Source organism: Pollicipes pollicipes, unplaced genomic scaffold (genome assembly GCF_011947565.3).
Source record: "Pollicipes pollicipes isolate AB1234 unplaced genomic scaffold, Ppol_2.1 Scaffold_4295;HRSCAF=5057_pilon_pilon_pilon, whole genome shotgun sequence".
In the NCBI taxonomy this organism is placed as follows: domain Eukaryota; kingdom Metazoa; phylum Arthropoda; class Thecostraca; order Pollicipedomorpha; family Pollicipedidae; genus Pollicipes; species Pollicipes pollicipes.
The window spans coordinates 5,593,627-5,616,673 of NW_023596461.1; the positions used below are offsets into that span (position 1 = coordinate 5,593,627).

General features: G+C 58.3%; 1 protein-coding gene across 3 annotated transcripts in view; it reads right to left on the reverse strand.

Moving 5' to 3' along the window:
• Positions 1-23,047, reverse strand: part of LOC119096323 (unconventional myosin-VIIa ck) — a gene marked incomplete at its 5' end in the record, with an annotated part of 37,168 nt that overhangs the window by 7,841 nt on the left and 6,280 nt on the right. For 2 of the 3 annotated variants that reach the window (XM_037219162.1, XM_037219161.1), the window contains 15 exon segments: positions 121-303; positions 3,970-4,107; positions 4,423-4,678; positions 5,293-5,411; positions 16,472-16,662; positions 17,588-17,757; positions 18,128-18,254; positions 18,404-18,521; positions 18,939-19,112; positions 19,508-19,619; positions 19,948-20,063; positions 20,330-20,503; positions 21,163-21,409; positions 21,946-22,160; positions 22,835-22,873. In XM_037219162.1, coding sequence (XP_037075057.1) covers positions 121-303; positions 3,970-4,107; positions 4,423-4,678; positions 5,293-5,411; positions 16,472-16,662; positions 17,588-17,757; positions 18,128-18,254; positions 18,404-18,521; positions 18,939-19,112; positions 19,508-19,619; positions 19,948-20,063; positions 20,330-20,503; positions 21,163-21,409; positions 21,946-22,160; positions 22,835-22,873 — 2,379 coding nt within the window. 3 annotated transcript variants of the gene reach the window in all.

Sequence of the window (23,047 nt, forward strand, 5' to 3'; positions counted from 1 at the left end):
CCCAGTCCGTTATTCCTGACTGCAAGGCATCCGGTACAGCATAAAACGCGGGGACGGTGAAACTCCAGCCAACAGCCAGGTTCGAACCCACATCATTTCGGCCGGAAGCCGCCAAGTTACCTCGTCCGTGTCGTCCGGGAAGTAGACCTTGTGGAAGATCTGGGTGGTCTTGTGCTGGATGGCCTCCACCTCGACCTGGTGCGGCGGGTACTTGCGCTGGCCGGTCTTCAGGGTCTTCTGCAGCCGGTGCAGCGAGTCGATGGCGATCGGGTGCCGGCGCGTGCGCAGGAACTGGGTCAGCTCCTGCCGAGCGTAGGGCGAGTCCATGTCAGAATATGGGGTCAGTATGAAGTCATCTTGTCAGATACTGGGTCGAACTGTGCAGCTTTCGGGCTGATCGCATCAACGACGGCCGAGTGATAGACATAGGCATCTCCGGCCGGTTACTTGTCAGATTTCGGTCAACAAAAATCACGGACGGCTTTCTAAAAAAAAACTGGATTTTAAAACAAGTAGAGCTTCCTTGTGGATCATAAGTAGGCTGAGATGCTAATTCAAACTTCTTGTCATGCGATCTTGAAAAAAATACATTGTTATTGAATTACTTGGCGCCCTCAAACAGACTGCTATCATTAGAGCAATTATAATGGAGTTATAGTCTGAAGTGTTCAGGCAGGTCGTGTGAGAACGGCTACCTTTGTGGACTACAGGAAGGGTGTTAATTTGCAAAATCACTTTGGGTAGGGCTGAGCCGATAAGGTTGACCTGACCCACCCTCAAAACCTGATTTCTCGTCATATTTCGGCCAGTTTAGGTTGATCCTCGATGTTGACATGCAACTCGCCAAAGCCCTCATCGTGAATTAAATCGTCTAGCCCTGAAATGATCGTTACTGATCGAAAGGGCTGTAATCCAAACAACCCAACTGTTCATCATTCATCGAAGATGGCCAGACGCAAACAAAGACGGAGTCATGTAGAATGGCGTGGTCTGATACGTCCAGATGAGAACCTGGGGACAATTTGCGAATATAATCCCATGATGAATCTGCATACAAAAGTAAAACTGAATTTGCACGACCATTTTAAAAGACAAGTCGGTAACTGGAAGAACAGAGTACGTAAAGATTGGTAAATGGGTCCCAAAATGGCCATCTCAAAAAGTAGCGTGGCCAACGCTTTGTTACGTGTTGTAAGTTGATATAGGCAAGAAAGGCCTGAAATCTTGGTGTTGAGTTTGGAGTTGTTCAAAATAACTGACATTCAGGTTACTGGGAGGTAGTGGTTGAACGACGTTTTACAAACTGTGTATTGAGGAAACTTGGCGTTTCAAAGCTGCACTCAAGGTCAAATTTTTTCACAAACGTCCATCGACACCACCCCGCTATTTACCTTAGAACACACCGCACAGAATACTTCATTTGATTCCCTCGCACCTTTTTATTTTGATTCGATTAAATCGTCCCGCCCCCCAAAGAACATCCTTTCGTCCATCCCGATGGCTCATCTGGTAAAAGCGTCTGCCTTCCGATTTGCAGGCGTGTGGCAGGTCGCATTCAAGTCGCTTCCGGCGTTCGCTATTTGTCCCCGACTGGCATAGCCTGCGGCCGGTGGCAGCGGCCGCGCTACCGTCGGGTAGCACCAGGGGGCAGGGGGACCGTGTCGAGTTCTGCGATACGCTCATAAGACTGTTGCACACCTGTACGCGGTTTTGAACTGATGTAGCCATTTTCATGATCATGGCCTGCAGCCTGCGGCCCTGGCCTTTAAATGCCAAGATTATCTTGTTTCTGAGCTCGATGCTCGTGAGTTTCTGCAACCGACGATGCGCCGCTAATGAGAAAGTCGGGAAACAAAGTCAGACAGGAGAAAATATTTGTTCCGTATTTTGTTCTGCATGTATGCATTTGTACCTGCATTCCTTTTTGCTCATTTGCATTGAGGGGGCTCATAGGGGCATTGGGAGGAAGAAGGTTCAAGTCAGCATTGGGGGAGGACCTGCCGCCAGGGGGGGGGGGGGGGCAGTATCTTGGCCAACACTTCTGGCTATAGGCATACTTGACGAACGTTGTGTACATAATTCGCGACCTCTGTTTACATCACACGTGAACTGCGCCGCCTGGGTCACGTGGCCAGAAAAAAGCAGAGCAAAATTGTCTAAAATTATGTCATGTAATGCCGTTTTGTCTTGTCATGACGATGACTAGGCTGCCAAAACAAGTGAGATTACAATGATTACAATGTCGACCTTTTCAGCTCTAACACAACTGCCGCACACCTGTCGCATATCGCGGGAAAAACTCAAAGCGAGGTCTCTGGTTCAAGACGCCTCCCGCCCGAGCACGCTGCGATGTCTCCCCCCCCCCCCCCCCCCTCCCCGGCCGTCGCGACGGTGTCTCGCGCCAGCTGTTGATGCGCCAAAAATGGCGCTTCTGCTAGTGTCAGCGCCGAAAAACACGCCCTTGTCTCCTGCTCGGAGGCGCAAATGGACGACGACCAGTGAACCGGCTGTGCGGTGGACGTAGATGGACTCGCGGCCGCCGTCCACCGCTGGAGAGGGCCGTGGAGCGCCGAGGCCGAGATGGAAATCAGGTGGAAATTAGGGCTTCCGATACCGGTGGATGAGATGCCGCCCGAACCGCATGGTAGGCGGTTCCCGGATTCACTACGGTCTTGATTTATCTCTCTGTTTGCGTTATCACGGCGTAGAGTTCCGATAATACATTGCTCTACGAGGGCATCTTGTCTCGGCGTAGCATAAGAACTTCGCTTGTCTTTACACGTTGAGTCTGCCGACATTTCTTCCCAAATGAACTGATCCAGGTGCTGAAATGACTCAACTGGGTGTGCGTAGATGCACTTAGTACCTCATCGGGTTCGTGTTGACCTGCGTTCGAATCCCATACCCTGCTGGTTTCACGGGTCTGTCGTGCCAACCGGAGTGAGTGGCTGCGACACTGACAATGGTAGGTCCTGCCTCGATGCATGATCGACCAACAGCATTATCCCAGGCTACTCACGCCGCTTCGGGACGCGCTGGTGTCGCAGCCCATTACTGCATGTCGAGCTCGTCACAGGGCAATCCATGCTTGTACGTGGAAATTGCTAAGATGGTGGAGGTGTGTAAAACGGTCGAGTATCCTGCCGCCACGGTCTTAGTTCTGTTTGTAGTTGATCATGCCCGTTCCGAACATGGCTTTAGCAAATGTGTTCCCCGGCGAACAAACCTGACTGCCCCTTCACGGACAGCTTTTCCTCGACTTGTAATTTAAATTCGACCCACTCAGCTTCTATATTTAAGGATCAAGAGCCTGCAGGGTATGATGATATTCTTCATACTGCAAAACCTATATTGCAGCGACTGTAAAAGGAATTGAAGGATAGATAGATGCCCTTAGTGTGAATGAGTAGCTCCACTGTAGTTAGTTATTATCTATCAAACGGTATGTCCTTCCCAGAATGCTTTCCCGATATACCATCCACGTATGCGTGACTTTGTCACTGGTTGTTTCATTCTCGGAAGTCCAGAATCAGGCACGAAGCGACGCGATGGCGCACCTGCTGGTGCGTAATTACACTCGCAGCGCCGTCCAGCGGACCGGACGCTGGGTCAGAGGCGGCGTCACCTGACGCTCGCAGTCGCAGGCCCGCGACAGCGGCTGGGGCACAAGGGAGCGGACGCCACGAGAGGGCAGCAGGTCGTGGGGAAGAGTGAGCGGCGGGCTTCCAAATATAAAAAGGAGACAAAAAGAACACAGATGAAGGGAAAAATAAATAAAACATACATTTTGATGAATGAAGAACAAAAGGCGACAACATTGCTCTAAAAGCAGCGGCCGTTGTCAGAATGACCTGATCGCCGGTGACCCCAGAGTGGACGCTCTGGGTGGGCGTGAATGTGGATGGAGTGCTCCCCAGACGCAACCCAGCCCTCGGCGCGCCAGCTTCGGCGCAGACGCGCCCCACTGACCTTGAGCAGTGTCTGGCTGCAGGCGAACAGCCCCGTGGCAAGCCACATCAGCTCCAGGCCCCGCTCCTCGCTCAGGCGACTCCGGTTGTCCGTCAGCTGTTTCATGATCTGGCAGTAGATCTCGTCCCGCAGAATCTCCTGCCGGGATCAACCGACCACAGACGTCACAGCGGACCACCTCGGAACCGTGGCCTCACATCATAACACAGCCGCGCCGCACGGACAGCCCGCTATCACCCCGAACACCGCAGAAACACCGCCGCAGACTAATGCAGAACTCGTCCATTAGCTCAGCCTTCAAATGGCACGGCACGCGACGGATAGATTGCCGCGGGGAGCGGGCACGCCGTCGCGAGCAGTTCTCTCGCAAGACAAACCACGAAGACGTGACCCACCATCGGACCTTTTCCGACCTTAGCAGCCTCTCTCGTGCCAGCCCCCTGTGTCACTCACATGCTTCAGCGGTCCGTCAAAGATGGCGTCCGTGAGCTCGTTGCCATTGCGCATGCGCTTGCTGGGTAGGTCACCCATGTACTTGAGGATGGCGGTGAAGGCGGCGCAGGCCTCTTGCGACAGCTCCTCCTTGTTCTGCAGCTTCTTGAGCAGCGGCAGCTTCAGCGGGTCCCGGGAGTGGCGCCACAGGTCGTCCCTGTTGCTGCGCGTCGCCGACTTCATCAGACTGCGCGACATCGTCCGCTTGGTGGGAGTCCTGCGGCCAGCAGCGCCACGTTAGTACCAGTAGCGCCACGTTAGAGCCAGCAGCGCCACGTTAGAGCCAGCAGCGCCACGTTAGTGATCAGCAGCGCCACGTTAGAGCCAGCAGCGCCACGTAAGTGCCAGTGACGCCACGTTAGTACCAGCAGAGCCACGTTAGAGCCAGCAGCGTCACATTAGTACCAGCAGCGCCAAGTTAGAGCCAGCAGCGTCACGTTAGATCCAACAGCGCAACGTAGGCATCAGCAGTGCCAGAGAGGTCGTCAACATCACAAGGTTAAGCAACGGCAGCTGTCGTCATTAGCGCATCGCAATATTCAACGGTCACATGCATCCGCTTACCTGTCAACCAAGCTACGTCAGACCGTCATGAAACACTCGGGCGCTTGTCGCCAAACACAAGCAAGCCGAGACAGCGAAGAGGGACGCGGCGTCAGGGCCTCATCAGTGATAACTATAGCATTAGTCTGCACTCCAGCTGACCGCCTCAAATTTCATTCGTGCTTGCACTGGCGCGCGTACACAGGGTCCCAAGCATCCCAGATATCTCTAGATGATCCTCCGTGCCAGTCATGCCTCAGCAGGCGCGCACTGCGCCCTCCCACTGACCTGAAGTAGTCGATGGAGTACTCCTCGAGCGTGTGAGGTCGCTCGGCCGGGTCCGTGCCGTTCTGCTGCGGCGTGTACAGCTTCCGACCGTGCTCAGCACCCTCGGCCGCGAACAGCGCCTGCGGGCATCACGGGGTCAGCGTCGCTCGCTCGCTCCGCCCGCCGGCGCGGCACGGCCGGGCACGCAGCCGAGTGCGGCCAGCGCGGCACGACACACGCGCGGCGCGAGGTCGCGGCGGCATTGTCCGGCGGCGGGACTTTGCAGTCGGCGCGGTTGAAGACCGACGGGCTCATTGCATGCGGGTTGAAGCATTCCCCGGGTGAGTCACAGCTGCGGCGTAAAAACATTCCGGGATGTGGTATTGTGTGCGGTGGCGGCGCAGCGAGACAAAAAGGGCAAACGGCGCGAGTTGCATGCCACGCACATACCATTATGTGTGGATGACGATGACGCGCTGTTCACTGCAACACTCGACTTTGTTCTCTGGGGTTTTCGAAACAGTGACGACACACCCACACAACGTCTCGAGGAAAGTGACGTCCCGCCAGCTTCAAGTTAAAAACGAGGCGACGGGCCCTGCGTGAAGTCCCGCCCCCCACCGCCAGTTGCCACTCCGCACTCCCTCCACTCCCCACACTCCAGTCGACCCTCCCCGACGCTCCACGGTGGGCACTCCGACAAGGTCAGGACCCGACGTCTGGCCTTGGGCAGGTGTGACTCGGTTATCTCGCTGACACGGCACAGCACCAGCGCGTCACTAATGACCCCCGGGCGGTCAGGACGGGACCGCCGAGCGTCACAACTCCCGGCGGCCGCGGCGGCAGCACACGTGCCCGTCCGGGCCAGGCTGCGGGCGGCGGAGCAGTGCCGCCCGCCCGCGAACCACCGCGACCCGTGGCGCCGCAGCGCAGCGATCACGGCTAACTGAGAGTGCGACGGAAGCGGCGGCCATGCAACGAGCCGAGCACAAAGCGACACGCACGCAACAGCTGCTGCCGCATTTTCCCGGGGGATTAGTGCAGATGCGTGAGTGACCTCTGCAGACAAACATCCGGCGTGGTTTTCAGCACACCTCGCGCGCACACCACACAAGTACCACCAGAGAGCGCAACCTGAGCGCCATGGTTTTTCACAGGAATGGATGACTGCCCCAGACTGGCGCACCAGTACTGAGAACCAGCGCCAGCCCACACCCGACCAGCCCGTGTCAGCGCGGCGCCTCCGGCCGCCGACGGGGACGGGATCGGCGCACGCATCGGCCGGGGTTCCGCACGGTCGGGCGCGCCGCCCATTGTAGCGGGGCGTCCTGTGAGCCGGCACATCCGGCAGCCTCTCCTGAGAGGCAGCGCGTGAACTGCACCGCGCACCGCGCCAGGCGTGGCTGGCCCGGCCGACGGCACGCGTGGTGGGGACGGCGACGGCAGCGCCAGACTACGTATGTCGCGGGTTGGGGACGGGCCTGCGCCAACCTGCGCCAGTCTACGCCAGTTTGCGCCAGCTTGCGCTAGCTTACGTCAGCCTACGCCAGCCTACGCCAGCCTACGCCAGCCTACGCCAGCCTACGCCAGCCTACGCCAGCCTACGTCAGCCTGCGCCAGCCTACACCAGCCTATACCAGCCTGCGCCAGCCTGCGCCAGCCTACACCAGCCTACGCCAGCCCACGCCAGCCTACACCAGCCTACGCCAGACTACGCCAGCCTACGCCAGCCTGCGCCAGCCTGCGACAGCCTACACCAGCCTACGCCAGCCTGCGCCAGCCTACGCCAGCCTGCGCCAGCCTACACCAGCCTACGTCAGCCTGCGCCAGCCTACGCCAGCCTACGCCAGCCTACACCAGCCTACGCCAGACTACGCCAGCCTACGCCAGACTACGCCAGCCCACGCCAGCCTACACCAGCCTACGCCAGACTACGCCAGCCTGCGCCAGCCTACGCCAGCCTGCGCCAGCCTACGCCAGCCTACGTCAGCCTGCGCCAGCCTACGCCAGCCTACGCCAGCCTACGCCAGCCTGCGCCAGCCTGCGCCAGTTTGCGTCAGCAAGCTTACACAGGTCAGCCCATGACCGGGGAGAACAGACGAGCACCAGGAGTACCGAGAGTACTTGAGATCCCCCAAACGGAACTGCAGCACGACATTAGAATAGAGAGTAATAAAATCTAAATCGATACGAATCACTGAGAGCCTTTAGAGCTATAGTGCCATGCAATGCCGGGATTACGGGGTCATAGAGTCACAGAAGGTACCGGACACTTAAATAATAGTAGGGAGCATCAGTCCCGTGCCGCTGAGTGCTCCCCACCCGGCAGCGTCAGGTCACGTGCATTCACGCCTGTTCGTAGTTAAGCTACTTTGTCAGTGCTGATCCCTGACAACGTTGTTATACCTCAACAAACGCCAGCCACGGAGACCGTCACGGTGTCGTGTCTATCCCGTCTCCGATCACACGGAGATCGTCACGGCGTCGTACCTCTCCCGTCTCCGATCACACGGAGATCGTCACGGCGTCGTACCTCTCCCGTCTCCGATCACACGGAGACCGTCACGGTGTCGTACCTCTCCCGCCGCCGATCACACGGAGACCGTCACGGTATCGTACCTCTCCCGCCGCCGATCACACGAAGACCGTCACGATGTCGTACCTCTCCCGCCGCCACTCACACGGAGACCGTCACACCGGCCGACACCGTCACGACATCACCGCGGAACCCTGCTCCGCCGCACGAGGGCCGCGCCACGCGCGTCGCGCCGCTGTGTCCTCTCGCCGCCGCACCGACCGCGCCCTGGACTGCTCTGATCCCGCGCCGACCGCGCCCTGGACTGCTCTGATCCCGCACCGACCGCGCCCTGGACTGCTCTGATCCCGCGCCGACCGTCTCCAGACGTCAGCCGCTCGGCCAGGGGCGACAGAGGTAGCCGGTCAGGTTTTTGGACGGGCGCTGCGTGACATCCACCAGATGACGCACTTCGCCCGCACGACTCATTGCTTCGACGCGGCACACGGCGGGTGTACTTTCACTTTCATAGTTCGTAAACTTTCGGACGTTGATGAGCATGCAGATAAGGCTGATGGCGGGACGGGAGGCTCTGCAATGTCGTGGTTGGGTGTCGGAGGAATAGGCAGAACAGGAGTCAACAAAAACGCTGTAAGCGCTTATCCAAAAGTAATTAGCTACACCTTGCTGATATAACGGGCCCGGTTATGGATGCGCTGAAGATAGTTCGTTACCCAGAGACACTTCCAGCGTACCAGCAAGCCACTGTTTCTCAGCGAGGCATCTCATCGCAGATGTTAAGCTCCTGTCCTGTAACGCGCGGCGAAGCCCATCGATCAAAGGCTTGCGGGATCTCAATAAAACCCACCCGATCAGCCAGAAATACACCGTTGAAGCTGGCTCCACCCAGACAGCACCCACCCGCCCGTCAGCGGTGTGGCCCGCCGGCCGCTGCTCAGCCAGCGCGCTCGCGGCCGGCAGGAGCTCCTCCAGCGACGGGCGTGAGTACCGGCTGTCGTGCCGGAGTTTATCTCCGGGGCTGGGCTGCCGGCCGGGGCGTAACGACGCCCTTCCGGCACGGCGCCGACGACACAAAAAATCGGCGCCGGGACTCGTCGAGTGAAAGGAGAGGTGGACGCCAGCTCTATGCCCGAGGCGTTTGTGTCCGAGCGTTTTGTCACATCTGTGACGTGGCGGGAATCATGAGATGTTTAACGCGAATTAGTTGGACAATAGAAGTGTTGATGTCAAGTGGTAAGACCACTTATCACTAATGGCCACTAACCAGAAAAGATGATCGCATCCTTCGTAGGATCAAAACCAAGCTTTCAGTTAAGTTAGCACCGTCATCAAGCACAACTGATGATGCAAAGCAAAAAAAAAAAAAAACAGAAACAAAACAAAACGGCAGAAATGGATAGAAGTGGCGGGAAGCCCACCGTCCTCCCCCCCCCCCCCCCCCCCATCTCTTCCTCAGTTTGATTCACCTCTTTTCAGTTTGGCATTAACCAAGCGAAACGCTTTAAATTGATAGCCTCCCCTCATCTCTTCCCATAAACCACCGTCACGGAATCGGACCGGACTTGGCAGATTGAGCGCCGGCGGCCCCGCCTTGTCGCGGACACCTACCTTCGGTGGGTCGGCGATGCACCACCGGCAGACCGCGCACTTCTCCACCTCGCAGATGTACCCGCACACGCGCATGTCACCGGCACGGCGCCATCCGCACCGACCCGCTCGGCCGCGCGTCCGCGCCGGAGACCGGTCTGGCACTGGGACCTCACGCGCGTCACTCACACTCCAGCGCCAGCGCGCTCAGCCGGAGGCGCAGGTCGCAGGGGGCGACAGTCGGTCACCACGGCTGTTAGAGGACACTGTGCCGCAAGAGGGCTGCGGTCGAGCCGGAGGAAGCGCCAGGTCTGGCGGGTCCAGCAGAGCGGACGGGCGGCGCTGTCCGCGTGGTCGGACCGGCGGCACCTCACTCAAGCGGCGCCGCCGGCCGGCTCCTCCAGGCGCGGCGCCGAGCGAGGCCGACCGGCGGGCCGCCGGCTGGGGCAGGGGGCGCCACCCGCTCCGCCGGCCAGGCGTGATGCCGGCTGCACGGCCAGCGGGGATGCAGGGGGAGCGGGGCGACGGCAGGCACCGGCAGACACGGCACCAGGTCAACGTGCCACGCCTGGCGCACGACGTTGGGTCACCGTCCCAACGCTGACACGCGGCACCAGGTCACAGGGGCGAGGCTGCAGACGGAGGTGGGGGAGGCAGGGGAACAGGGATATGTTCTCCGCCAAAAAAAAATCTGAAGGCCCTTTTCCAAACTTAAGGCATTATAGCTACCCGTAGATCATCCAAATTCGGGCCAAGGACACCCCATTATTGAGCCGGAGAACAAAAAAATCGGGGTCAGGAGGCCTTTTTCTACACCAAGAGACTCATTCTCTGGATCAGAGGGCTATCTTTGTGTTTAAGACTGTCCATGCTTTGGAGTAGTAGGCCCTTTGTTATGTTACTGAGACCCTTTTGCTCGCACGGGAGGCCCCACTCTGGGCTATGAGACACCCTCTATATTCAGAAGCCCATGTCTGGTGCAAGAGGTCCCTTCTATGCGTCAGGTGGCCACGGTTCCGGATCAGGATGCCCTATTTTGTGATAACAATTCCCCTTGGCTAGATGTTGGGACTCCTACTTGGATTGGAAGTATATTTTTTCTGGATTATGAGGCCCCACCATGCATCAGGAGGCGCTTATTGAAAACATGGAGATGAGAACAAGAGAACGTTCTATATTTTTTTAACTACGGACATTTATTTACTCAGATAGGATGCATGCAATATTTTGATAATGGCGTGCATGCCCTCGGTGTCCTTACCCCTTGAATACGACACGTCCCAGGATACCCCACCCCTCCCCCCCCCCACCCCCTGTGAGGTGGTCACATTTGTCCAGCAGGCCTCCTGGAAAATCCTGTCCCCCACTCAAATCTGTGACGCCGCCCCTGCCAGGCCACCGTCCCACCACCGACACGCGGCACCAGGCCACCGTCCCACCGCCGACACGCGGCACCAGGCCACCGTCCCACCGCTGACACGCGACACCAGGCCACCGTCCCACCGCTGACAAGCGGCACCAGGCCACCGTCCCACTGCCGACACGCGGCACCAGGCCACCGTCCCACCGCCGAAAAGCGGCACCAGGCCACCGTCCCACCGCTGACGTGCGGCACCAGGCCACCGTCCCACTGCTGACAAGCGGCACCAGGCCACCGTCCCACCGCTGACACGCGGCACCAGGCCACCGCTCCAGACTCGGCGGATAGGAATGTTGGCGTAGCAGCCGGCGCCAGCTGACGACACAGCAGTCGCGGGTCGTTCCATCTGCCGCCCATCAAACGCCACGCACCGGCGGCGCGCGGCACGCGTCCTGGCAGGGCGGGGCGGCGCCAGAGTGGGAGGACGGACGCCGAGGCGGCCGCCAGCGGTCCAGCCGAATTCCGCGCCGCCAGCGGTCGCCTCGGGGAGCGGCTGACGCACTGAGGAGGCGGCAGGTGAAGGGGCAGGAGGTACAGCAGCTGAAGTCAGACGGGATGACGCGAAGTCTCCGCTGCGGGGCATCGTGACACCTGGCGTTTACGGCCACCAGATACAGACGTCGTCCTCGACCCGCCTCGCCCAGGGCAATGGGCGCCGAGTGACTCGAGCATTGGTGTCCGCAAGCCTCAGGGCGGCCCAAATACCGGGCCTTCAAGCCGGGTGGAGCGTGTTGAATGCGCCGCTGCTTGCCGTGTCACCGGCTCGCCGGCGGCGCGCAGCGCGGCTGTCGTGTTTGCGAAATGGAAAGGCCGACGACGACGGCTGGTGCACGGTGCGCGCGCGGCCGGCGCGCGACTGTGCTGGCGCGGCGGCGCAGGACGGCGGCATGTCGCCAGCGCGTGGCCCGACCGTCGCCAGCGCCGCCGACAGCTGGCCGCCCCGTTAGAACCGGCGCCCGCCGCCGCCGTCGCCGCCGCCGCCCACTGGGTGGCCGCAGCCGTAGTTTAGCGATGTTTAAATATGCATCAGATATCCGCCGGCGGTGGGTTGCCAGTTTGGAGCGGTCGGTTGTCACATGTTTTAGATAATTTATGGGGAGGGCGGCGGTTCGGAATTGACCTGTTTCTCAAAACAATGCCTTAAAGTGGAGCTAGGCACCTGATGCTTTAACCGACACGTGCTCCATCAATGGACGGCCCCGGCAGCCAGGAAGAGTAAGACCGCATTACAAACATTATAATTATCGTTCGGCGGTTAATAGACCAAACAACGCATCGATCTCGCAGCAACTCCGATGCAGCGTGCGCGCGCCAGCGTGCCGTTATCCCGGTCAGCCCGACTTGGGTCCGTATCGGAACAATAAGAGCATGTCCTATGCGTCCAAAGATTCGCCACCCTGTGCGCGGTTCATCAACGGGACAGGGAGCTGGCAGAGTCGTGGGTTACGGGCGGGATTAAGATGATGACCATAACGGTGAAACCTATCCGAAATCCTGCCTGATCACTAAAGAGCGACAGCGCGTTAATCCATGTGTTGCACATCACGGACATTTGCGACTAAGGGCCGCCAGATCCTGATATTCGGATGGGTCGCTATCACCTGACAGGCCCGACTGGTCGGAACAGGGCTCGTGCGCACCGCTGTCGAAAGGTCTGCCATGCTCATCTGCGCAGGCGATACATCTGCACAGCTCCTAAGCCCTCTCACCGTGAACGCTCCGGTGACTCCACTTTCAACAGATCAAGGCAGAGGCGCAACACACAGTTGAGCTGCATAGATATTCGTGCAGCTTGCGTGACTGCCCGCCCGTCGAAAATATTAGCAGACGGTGGTGGGACACCGCTGGTTACGTCGAACTATGCGATCAGCTTTGCAAATCAACTGGAACTGAGGCAACGCTGCGGACCTGACAAAGAGCGGCCCTGTGGGCCAACGAAGACAATAAACAGCTGTTGCAAACTGGCTTGGCGACTGACCCAATTAGCCTGCCACGCGCTTGGCTTTCCCTGCTAACAAATGACAGACGAACCGACAGCTTGAGGAAAGGAGTGGCTGTGCGCAGGCTGCACTTTGATAGCTATGCGCAACACGCAGGCTGCTGTCAATTACGAATTCTCAACATCGCATACAAGGAGAAGCTTTTCCCGTAAAAGCCAAAGAACGCAGTTTTCTTCAGTGCAACGCACGGGAGCAGAACCCCTCACATTGGCTAATGATCGCCACGAGGCAGAAAGGGCCAGAACCTGGTTTGTATTTCAAGGTTTTCCAGAGAAGGCCACTGAAGCCGTCTGGTCGCAGCGCCAAATTGGTAGCGCGGCAGTGTCTCACCTGTTCGTGAACCGTGCCGCCCGACACCGTACTCAGTCTGCCCACTCACCACGACCTCAGCAAACAGCAATCGCTGCCGGCCGACGGGCATGCGCCGCTTGCAAAACGTCGCAAGCCTCCAGACCGTGAGCCGGGGCGCGTCACGTGACCGGCCCGCGCCGACAATGGCAGGCGGGGCTGACCCCCGCCGGCCCGTCACGGTGGAGCCGGACCCTCACGGTCCACCCGAGCCGCGCGCCCGCCCGCCCGCCCGCCCGCCCTCGGGAGCCGGCGAAAGGGCGCGCGCGCTCCGGCTGTCGCACGCGCCTCATCTGTCACGTGTGCGTCAGTCTGGCCGGCCTCGCTTCGTCATGGCGCGCCGGGCGCGCCGCGCGCGGCGAGGCGTAACATGGCGCTGCGTGGCACAACAGAACGTCACCTGCGAAACGAGCTGACGTCACCGCCGGCCGCAATGCGTGTGTTTGTGGAAATGGCTCCATCGCCGCGGCAGCTCTCGGTGTGTAGCTGACGGTACATTTGAGAATGGATGCGAAAGTCACGCTGGCGCGGAACATCGCCGCCCGCATCTCAGCGCCCCTGCGTATTCAACGCGGCTTTGAGCCGACCAGGCTGCGACCTGCGACCGACCTGATGCGACCTGCGACCGACCTGGTGCGACCTGCGATCGATCTAAATACTGCGACCTGTCCTGACGCCTCGGTCACACCGGCAGTGGCAGCTGGCGCCGAACGACGCCGGCCGTCCGCGATACCGCCGCCCCCCTGCAGCAGTGGCCACCGTGGCGCGGACGCGGGATGTCCGTCACTCATTGGCATCGGACATCATCCGCCTGCCCCCGCAGCTTATCACCGAGATCGCCCCGAGACCGCAACCCACACTGAAGGGCGGCTCTGCTGTAACAGCTCGCTGTGATCGTGCCGCAGGTATTACGAACTGTGTCCAGGCGGTATTTCTATTTCGGAACGAAGCTGAGAGGAACACCTGGTGTAAGCAGATTACACGTCGGACTTTCCGTGATAAGCAATGGCGGGACTCATACGCTAGCCGGAGCCCTAGACAACGGATGAATTTGCCAATGACGACATCGCGTAGCAATGCCTCGCAAACCAAAAATATTGAACCTGCATTTCCATAGATCCGGACTTTGCGAACGTATCCCGGTTGTAATGCTGGCACTCTCAGAAGGATTAGACTGATCTCGTGGCCCTGGCCCTGATCCCGCCAACCTGCAGCTCCCACATACGCGGAATTTAAGTCCACTAGCGATGGACCAGGTGTGCCGTAGACCTGCCAGAGGCTTCAAAAGCCACAACTACGCCGAGATCCTGGTGACCTGACACGCTCTAGTTCCACGACAGCTGGCTAAAGCGCAGGAGCTGTGGTGCTTGCCAAGCCTAACGCAGCAGTCAAATGATCCCAGCGGCGCTCCAGATATGGCAGCTTTCGCGTCCTTGGTACCAATATTTCCAGTGACATTCTCCAACGCGCGGCGAAAATGACCAGGTCTTTGGAGCCAGCTGCAATTGGCGTTTTTGGCGCGGAATAAACTTAGGCTCAATTCTTCAAGCAGTCTTGCCTGGTTCCAGGATATTTGTTAATGGCATGTATCTGAAGTCTTGCCATAGGTTCTCCCATTGGAGTAAGAGCACTAATGACTCGAGACTTGGCATTAGTCCACATAGAGTCTAGCTGTGTCTCCGCTACCGGAATCCGCGCTGGATCCAGCACGTCGCCGCCTATCACTTGACCGTCTCAAGGCTCCTGTCTCACGAGCTCCCGTCTTCCGTCCCCCGTCTCCCATCTTCCTTCTTCCGTCTTTCGTCTGTCGTCTCTCGTCTTCCGTCTTACGCCTCTCTCTGGCTCTGACCCTCGCTCGCTCCCGTTTCGCTCTCGCTCTCCTGTTCTTGGCTCTCGCTCTCGCTCCCTTCTCCCGTCTTCCATAACCCATCTCCCATCTCACATCTCACAGCCTATCTTTTGGCTCGGTGCAGAAGGCGGAACCCGATTACGAACTCAATTACGCCACAAAGCATTGCGGGGTCTTCAGATAACAGAAGAGCGACCACATGAAGCGCGTCGGCCGCGACATGGCGGCTTTGCACAGCCGAAAAAGGCACGGAATATGGACTGCACTCGTCATGGTGGCCTTAAACCCCTAATCTGAATCTAGTAACAACTGGTAACTGGAATCTGGTGACAACCAGCTGAAGCTATGGCAGTCCCTCCACTTTTTCCCGCTCTGATTTTTTACTGGGATTGTCCTAGGACTTTCCACGTTCGCTGGCATTTGCATGAGACCTGCAATAACGATGGTTATTGTTTGTGACAGCCAGTCGTTGATCTATGGACTGTTGAACGGAGCGTTCGATTACGCAATCTGCATCCTCCATTTTTGACGTAATGAGCGCCGCACTACATAAGTCCATTGCAAAAAAGAATCCAATAGGCCTGGACCAGCCCTGCTTTCAGCGGCTAGCTTTATCTCCAGTAGCAGTGATGACGTCGGAACGAAAGCACGGCAGGTTTCATAACCTTTTCAGTCGCCGTTCCAGCGCGGCGAATGCCTCGCAGAGGAAAGCGGTTTTCGAGTTGATCACATTTTATATCGTGTTTGGTAGACGCACGCCGTGGGATACTCTAGAGATCAGTGGTGGCCTGGCGCTGGGATCTACAACAGGTGGTCTGTGATCTGTGATTTGTGGTCTGTGGTATGTGGCGTGTGGTTTGCAAGCATGAGTTCCGCCCGGGCTCGCAGGCACTACCTTGAGTGCACTGGCCGACCGACGAGCAGGAGGTGGGTCCTCAAACACCCACAGAGCACTCTTGCAGGCTCCTGGCTTCCAGCAGCATCTGCCCCACGCGCAGTGGCGACGGGCCGGAGAAGCTGGCAGCGGGGACGCTGCGGTCGCAATGACTGTCTGTCTCGGTCCGAGACCAGGCCGAGAGTGGGGACCAGGTCCTGGTCTCTGCCAAGACACGGTCCGCCAGCGGGGCTTGGGCATGGTCCGCAGCGGGGCGCGAAGCATGGTCCGCTAGTAGGAGCTTGAACCTGACATCCGCCGAGGCGTGGTCCGCTAGCGGGGATCTGAACCTGACATCCACCGACGCGTGGTCCGTCGTGACTTGCGGGACGCTGTCTCGGCTGACCCCGGTGGACGCGCAATCGGAGCACAACCCCCGGCGCACAACCCCCGGCGCACAACCCCCGGCGCACAACCTCCGGCGCACAACCCCCGTGGCGCAGAGACGTCTCTGGGCGGCGTTCGAACCCGCCAAGTCTAGGAAGCTGTAGAGCCGCGGAGCCCGAACAGGCGAGCCGGTACTCACCAGTATGTCGGGGGGCGGCTTGGTCAGCGCCGGCAGCACGTAGACGGTCTCTGCCGGGAAGTCTCCGCGGCCGCCGTCGCGCTGGCACGTGCCCACGCACCAGCCCGAGTTCATCACCGTCTCGCCGGTGCTGTCGTCCTCCAAGTGGATCAGGTCGCCCTTGCGGAAGTTCAAGAAGCTGCTGCCCTCACCTGCGGGGAGCACACGGTCGAGGTCAGGGCCATCGGTAGCAGAGGAACGGAACGACTACCAGTGGCTAATACAAAATACCGGCAGAAAGTCCTACGTGGTTGGCTGTAATACAACACAAATCACGTGTTACTGGATTGATGTCCGGTTTTCTTCACGACAAATATAACTGCTGCGGTCAGCTGTCTTGTGTCGCAATGTATGGCGTCGAATACAGCCGGGAAATTAAGGCACCAGTGAGCATTTTTCAGTCACGTTATATGCCGCTACAGTGAATCGCATACACCACAACACAATGTTATATGTACTTTTACTCTTTTCACGTCCCGATGCAATCAAGCAGTGCAATCGACCGACGCATGCAAGGGTATTTAAACATGTTTTCCGCCACGATGCTACGCAGAGAAGCCCCCTGGTCAGTGAATTTTTGCGCTGTAAACCAACCTTATTTGGAGTGTCTTATGCAGAGGCGCAAAATTTCTCACCTTCCCCAGCTCCGTTCATGCTCACTCCCTGCGCGCACTATGTCCCATCGAACGCGTTGTTCCCTTCCTGCGCGCACTGCGTCTCACTAGGGGCCTTGTTCCCTCACCGCGCGCGCCGCGTCTCACCGGGCGCCTTGTCCCTTCCCCTGCGCGCGCTGCGTCTCACCGGGCACCTTGTTCCCTCCCTGCGCGCGCTGCGTCTCACCGGGCGCCTTGTTCCCTCCCTGCGCGCGCTGCATCTCACCGGGCACCTTGTTCCCTCCCCTGCACGCGCTGCGTCTCACCGGGGGCCCTGTTCCCTCCCCTGAGCGCGCTGCATCTCACTGGGCACCTTGTTCCCTCCCTGCACGCGCTACGTCTCACCGGGGGCCCTGTTCCCTCCCCTGAGCGCGCTGCGTCTCACCGGGCACCTTGTTCCCTCCCTGAGCGCGCTGCATCTCACCGGGCGCCTTGTAGTCCTGCAGAGCGATGACGTATCGTGAGCGCTTCTTCAGGCCCTCCAGGAAGTAGACCACCAGGTCCCTGATGTCCTCCGAATTGGGGCTGGTGAAGGTGAATTCCTCGCCGCGCACGGTCGCCAGCGTGAACGTCTGCTGCTGGGTCTTGTTCGTCCTGCGCGGTCAGAGCTGGAGGTCAGCCCAGTCGGGCATTGTTGCCAGCTCGCCGGAAAATCGTCATGCGCGCCGCTCATTTTAAATGGGTCTTTGTAGGCCAAGGAAAGCAAACCATTCATAAAACCGGTAGTCACATCAGGTTATGAAAGGATCGTAGCATAGAACAAGTAAGAGCACTCTCGTAATGCTTCAGTGAACTTGGTCAAGTCGCCTCCAAAGACGCACATACCAGAGACACCTAAATGAATAAATCGTGTGTTATAAAGCTTGACATGCGGTGTCAGCTCCAACGATATCCAAGCGGTAAATAGGCTTACCCCCTCCCCCTTAAGCTTCAGAAAGTGCTGCTTCCAGTAGTGGCCACTTACTTCTGACTGGAGACCTGGGTAATCTCGGGGAAGCTGAGCTCCAGCAGCACCTGTTCCTGGTCGTCCACCACGTACACACCCGTCCAGTTGACGGCGATGATGACGTCGTTCTTGGGTAGGTTCGGGCCTGTACAGAGTGGGCGATACGCGTGTTAGTGCAGTGAACTCAAAGATGAGGGTGTCGGATTGATGCGGTAAATAAGAGCAAGGGAAACGAAGACATACTGATGAACGCTCCGAAACGTGACAAGCATTGTTGTAGTGGATTCCACCTACCTGAGTATTTGAAGGCTTCGTAGAACCTAGAGAAGAGCAGCGGCCACTTGAGCTTGGCATAGCTGACCACGTCCTCCTTCACCTTCAGGGCAGGAGCTCTCTCCTTCATGTAGTAGCTCTGAAAACGGCCACGTTGTCGTACTCAAACAAAGAGTAGTTACTTCACTTACGCGCTATAAACAGCAAACCGTTTAGGAGGCTAAGGGTTGCGGTAAATCGTGTCAGGAAGCAAGCAAATCACCTCAGAAAACGATTCGCGGGAATGAAGACTCGTTACATTGGCCTCGTAACGGAAAATGCTTAGGCGGTGAAGCTGGTCTTCGAAGAGAAGGGCTGACTTTGCATGGACTCACTAATACAAACTCATTATCTGGAAGCAAGCTGCTACAGTTAAGATCCGAAACTCAAGCTTCTGATCTCCGTCGGGCAACGAGAGCTACTCACACCTCCATTTATTATCTAGCCCATCCACAGCTGCGGCTGTTCTGTTAACCCGCGCCCCACATGTACGGCGTCTTTGTGCCGCGGCAAGCACCTTTTTGAAAGCCTGAAGGACAAGCTGCGCCCACTTCTCGACGGTGTTGTCGATGCTGTTGAGGCAGTAGTCGGGGATGTAGTTGGGCAGCAGGCCGACCAGCCGCTCCTGGTTCATGTCCGAGCTGAACTCGATGTAGTACTGCTGTGCCGCGATCATCGCCAGGTCCTCCTCCTGAGCAATGGCCGATCGGAGGTCACAATCACGCCAGACGGGCGCACGCGCCACTAAAGACGGTCCAGACGCGCAGCTCGCACACGTGGGCACGGTTATCCATGACGCCTAGCAAATGGTGATAGTTGGTTGAAAAGGAAGGCTGGGTTGCCCTCAATAGGCATAGTTACAGCGGTTTGTTGCACACGAATCATGAACTAGTTGCTCTATTGTTCGGCCACCACAAGCGCCGCCTCATTCCTATAGCGACGTGGTACGAACGACCTTGTACAGCCCGTCGTTACTCGTTTTTAGCATTTTTATAGCCAGAAACGCCGGCATGAGTCCTGCGCCGCACGCCGTGTTTATTGATCAAACACCCGCAAGACGTCGATGGGGCCTGGCCACTGTCGTACCTTGTCGCAGCGGTACTCCCCGAACTTGACCCCGCGCACCACCTGCTGGTAGATCAGGTTCGTCGCCACGTTGTCCTCGACGGGGTCGTGCCACGGCGCGAAGATCTCCTTCCTGGAGCACGGCTTGTCGTGAGGGACACGGCTCAGCGAACGAATACAATACAGGCGCGTGCGCACTGACTGAATCAGTCGTTCAGGCAGCTGCCTGCTTCGCATTGGGCCGGGCAGTCATGGGACCGTGAAACAAAAGCAGGTACGCTGCATTATGTGCAACTGGGAATGCGCAATTAAGATCAATGAGCTCTTTTACGGTGGACCCAAATCAGTGCGAAGCAAAATCTCGCGTAAAAACACGGCTTGGAATGTTTTACTAGATGTTCTATGTTGCGACAGTAGACGCCAAAACGCTGGCCTCGTCGGAGGAGCGTCAGGGCACGCACCTGAAGAAGAGCCGCCAGGGGGCGTTCCTCTCCTGAGCTCCTTGCTCCTTGGCGTACTGCTCACACTGGGAGATGGCGTCCATCACGTGATCACCGCCCGACCCCAGCGACGACACCTGGCGGCAGCAGTCCCTGGTTACGTGTCGAGCTACCATCGTAAACACGCTTAAAAGTAGCGTACGAAGTTAAAAATACGAAAACAGATTCCGTCCACGCATTAGAGAACCGACGTAGAGTATCCGGCGCACTGTCGTCTCTCTCCCCACCTGACATTTTTTAATGGGTACAATGGGGCGTTTCACTCGTCAGTTTTGGCGGTCTCGACGGCGGTTACGGGCCCGGCGAGCTGCGTCCGTGGCCGTGGACACCACGCAAGCCCCACCTTGTCGAAGAGGGCGATGTAGAGCGAGAAGCCGAACTGGTCCTTGAGCCCGATCTTGTCGCTCAGCTGGTTGCAGAGCTCGCGAGCCGTGGTCGCCGAGTCGGCCAGCAGCGTCTTGGTGTTGCCGTCCATGAAGGTGATCGGCAGCATCAGCGGCTTTTTGTTCTTGGTCGCCTGCAGAGGCGCATGGCACGGATCAATATGGGCCGCACACGTGACCCGACGCGCTGCGGATTCATGTCCCTCTCCAGCAGGGCAGACACACGCAAGTCTCAGCCGACCATGCGACGATTTGGTGGTGGTTACCTGATGCAAAGCACATGGAATGAACGGAACACAAGTGATTTCCCATTTATGTCAATACGACCAGTGGGAGAATGGAATGCCAATGCGCAGCATTGCGGCATTCGCGCAACCCCGATAGCCGATTTATGGCACTGAAATTCTGGTGTGCATTAACATGCTAGTGCAGCTAGCCTGGTTGGGTCGCACACGGTGCCTTGCTAGCATCTCTCCCAGCACATCAACAGTCAGAAATGAAATGAAATTGAAAACAAGAAGTCAGGAAGCCTTTGCTGCTGTCATAGCAGTACAACATAACATACACCTCAGTTACAGCTACGTGTGACTAAGGTTATCACATAACATCGTCTATACATGTGACTGAACTAGCAAAACTCTCCAGTAGCTGCGTATGTGACCGGCTGTTGCCACGTAACCTGACCACACCCTCCAGGGCGTCCGCCTCCGGCTCTAGCCAGCAGAAGAGGCCGCCCTGATGCAACGCAGTGATCTGATCATGCCTCCCCTCCGCCTCCGCGAAGTGGACTCGCCTGCAGCTCCAGCCAGCTGGGCGGCTGGTTGCGCGTGCCGTTGGTGAAGGTGCGCCGCAGCCGCTCGTCGCAGTAGGGCGCGTAGCCGGGCGGCCCCTCGCGGATGAAGCAGCGCAGGTACTTGACGAAGTTCTCGGAGGGCGCGAAGCAGCCCACGCACAGCGAGAGCAGGATCCAGCCGCGCGCGTGCGACGACTTGGACGGGTTGTTGGTCAGCTGCTTGCAGATCTGACAGTAGATCTCGTCCCTGCGCCCAGCGCCGGCGGCGGTCATCGGACGTGTTCACAGCGTCGGGAAGTCAGCAATGGCGTAAGGAGCTGTTGCAATGAAGCGTGTAAAACGACCTTACGGCGCTGATGCCAGCTCGGCCAGTGACGTGTGATGCGAACATGGATACCAGGTCCCACAGAACAGCAGACAGGACGAGCTTCTGTCGCTATCAGACTCTAGATACAAGTACTGTGGACAGGCTGGCGGGCTGGGAGCCTCCTCCCGGCAGGGAAGGTGGATGTGGAGGACTGTGGACAGGCCGGCGGACTAAGGGGCCTCCTCCCGGCAGAGACGGTGGATGTAGAGGACTGTGGATAGGTCGGCGAACCGAGGGGCCTTCTCCCGGAAGAGAGGGTGGATATAGAGGACTGTGGACAGGCCGGCGGACTAAGGGGCCTTCTCCCGGCAGAGAGGGTGGATATAGAGGACTGTGGACGGGCGGGCGGACTGAGGGGCCTCCTCCTGGCAGGAAGGGGTGGATGCAGAAGCAGAGAGCGGTGCGTCGGCACTGACCTCAGCTCGGCGCGCAAGATGCCGTGACCGATGATGAAGTGCAGCTTCTCCAAGTTGGAGGTGGGCCGCGACTCTAGCCACGAGGTGTAGCTCTCCGTGGTGTAGCTGTCCTCCTCCAGTTTGCGACGCACGTCCTCGCCCAGCTTGGTCTTCCGCTTCAGCGTCAGCGATACCAGCTTGTTGCGGATGGAGCGTGGCTTGGACTTGAGGTACTCCTGAGTGCCGAAGCAGGAGGTCAGACCACGTCTGTTAATTTGAGTCACAGCGATAAAAGTGAAGGCTTGCGGTAAATATTGAGATTACTCCAACTTACCTAGTTCATCTTCATGTAAACTGCAACAAAAACGTTTACAATTTTGTATTTTGCTTGTTGGGAAACTAATAACATAAGCATACCAAAACATACTGGTGCACGGATAAAAACCTTAAGCGGTAAAGAGACCACAAGAAGCATGTCATGTGCAGTGCATGATAGGCGACATTCATAAGACAGTGTACCGACAAAATGCCCAAGTGTAATCCTATCCGTACAGCCGACAAAAAAAAAACGATGATCTCTGTCATTCCGAGGTAGTGCAACAGAACAAAGCAGCACAGTCTGCACGCTACAAACAGGGAAAAACAAGAACACAAGCTGTGTCAACTCCTCTCCGCCAACCACGTGTCAGACAGCGACAGAGCGACGTGAAGAGCTGTGCGCCTCCGGACAAAGCCTGTGCCACCCTGTGCGTCTGTGAACCACGCAACATCCTCCAGCTCCACTGGGCGCGTTCTCCGTGCCCGCCGGCGTGCAGTGGCCCCGCCCCAGCCGCGCCCCTCGCCACCACCAGCAGGCAGCACCGCCTCGTGCCCCGCTCGCTGTAAACCCCGCCGCTGGTCAGGCTCTCACCCCGCCGGCGAAGCCCTCGGCCGCCGCCGCCAGCATCTCCTGAAACGCAGCCGGTTCGCGCGGGGGTCACTCTCCTCGGGGTCGCCGCTGAGGTCACACACCGCGCGACGCCGGCTGCGACACGGCGCCTGCGCAGCCCCGCCCGCTCGACAGTGAACCACCACTGGCTCAGAGGGCAGCGCCCCACGGCCAGTCCTCCCCCCCCCCCTCCCT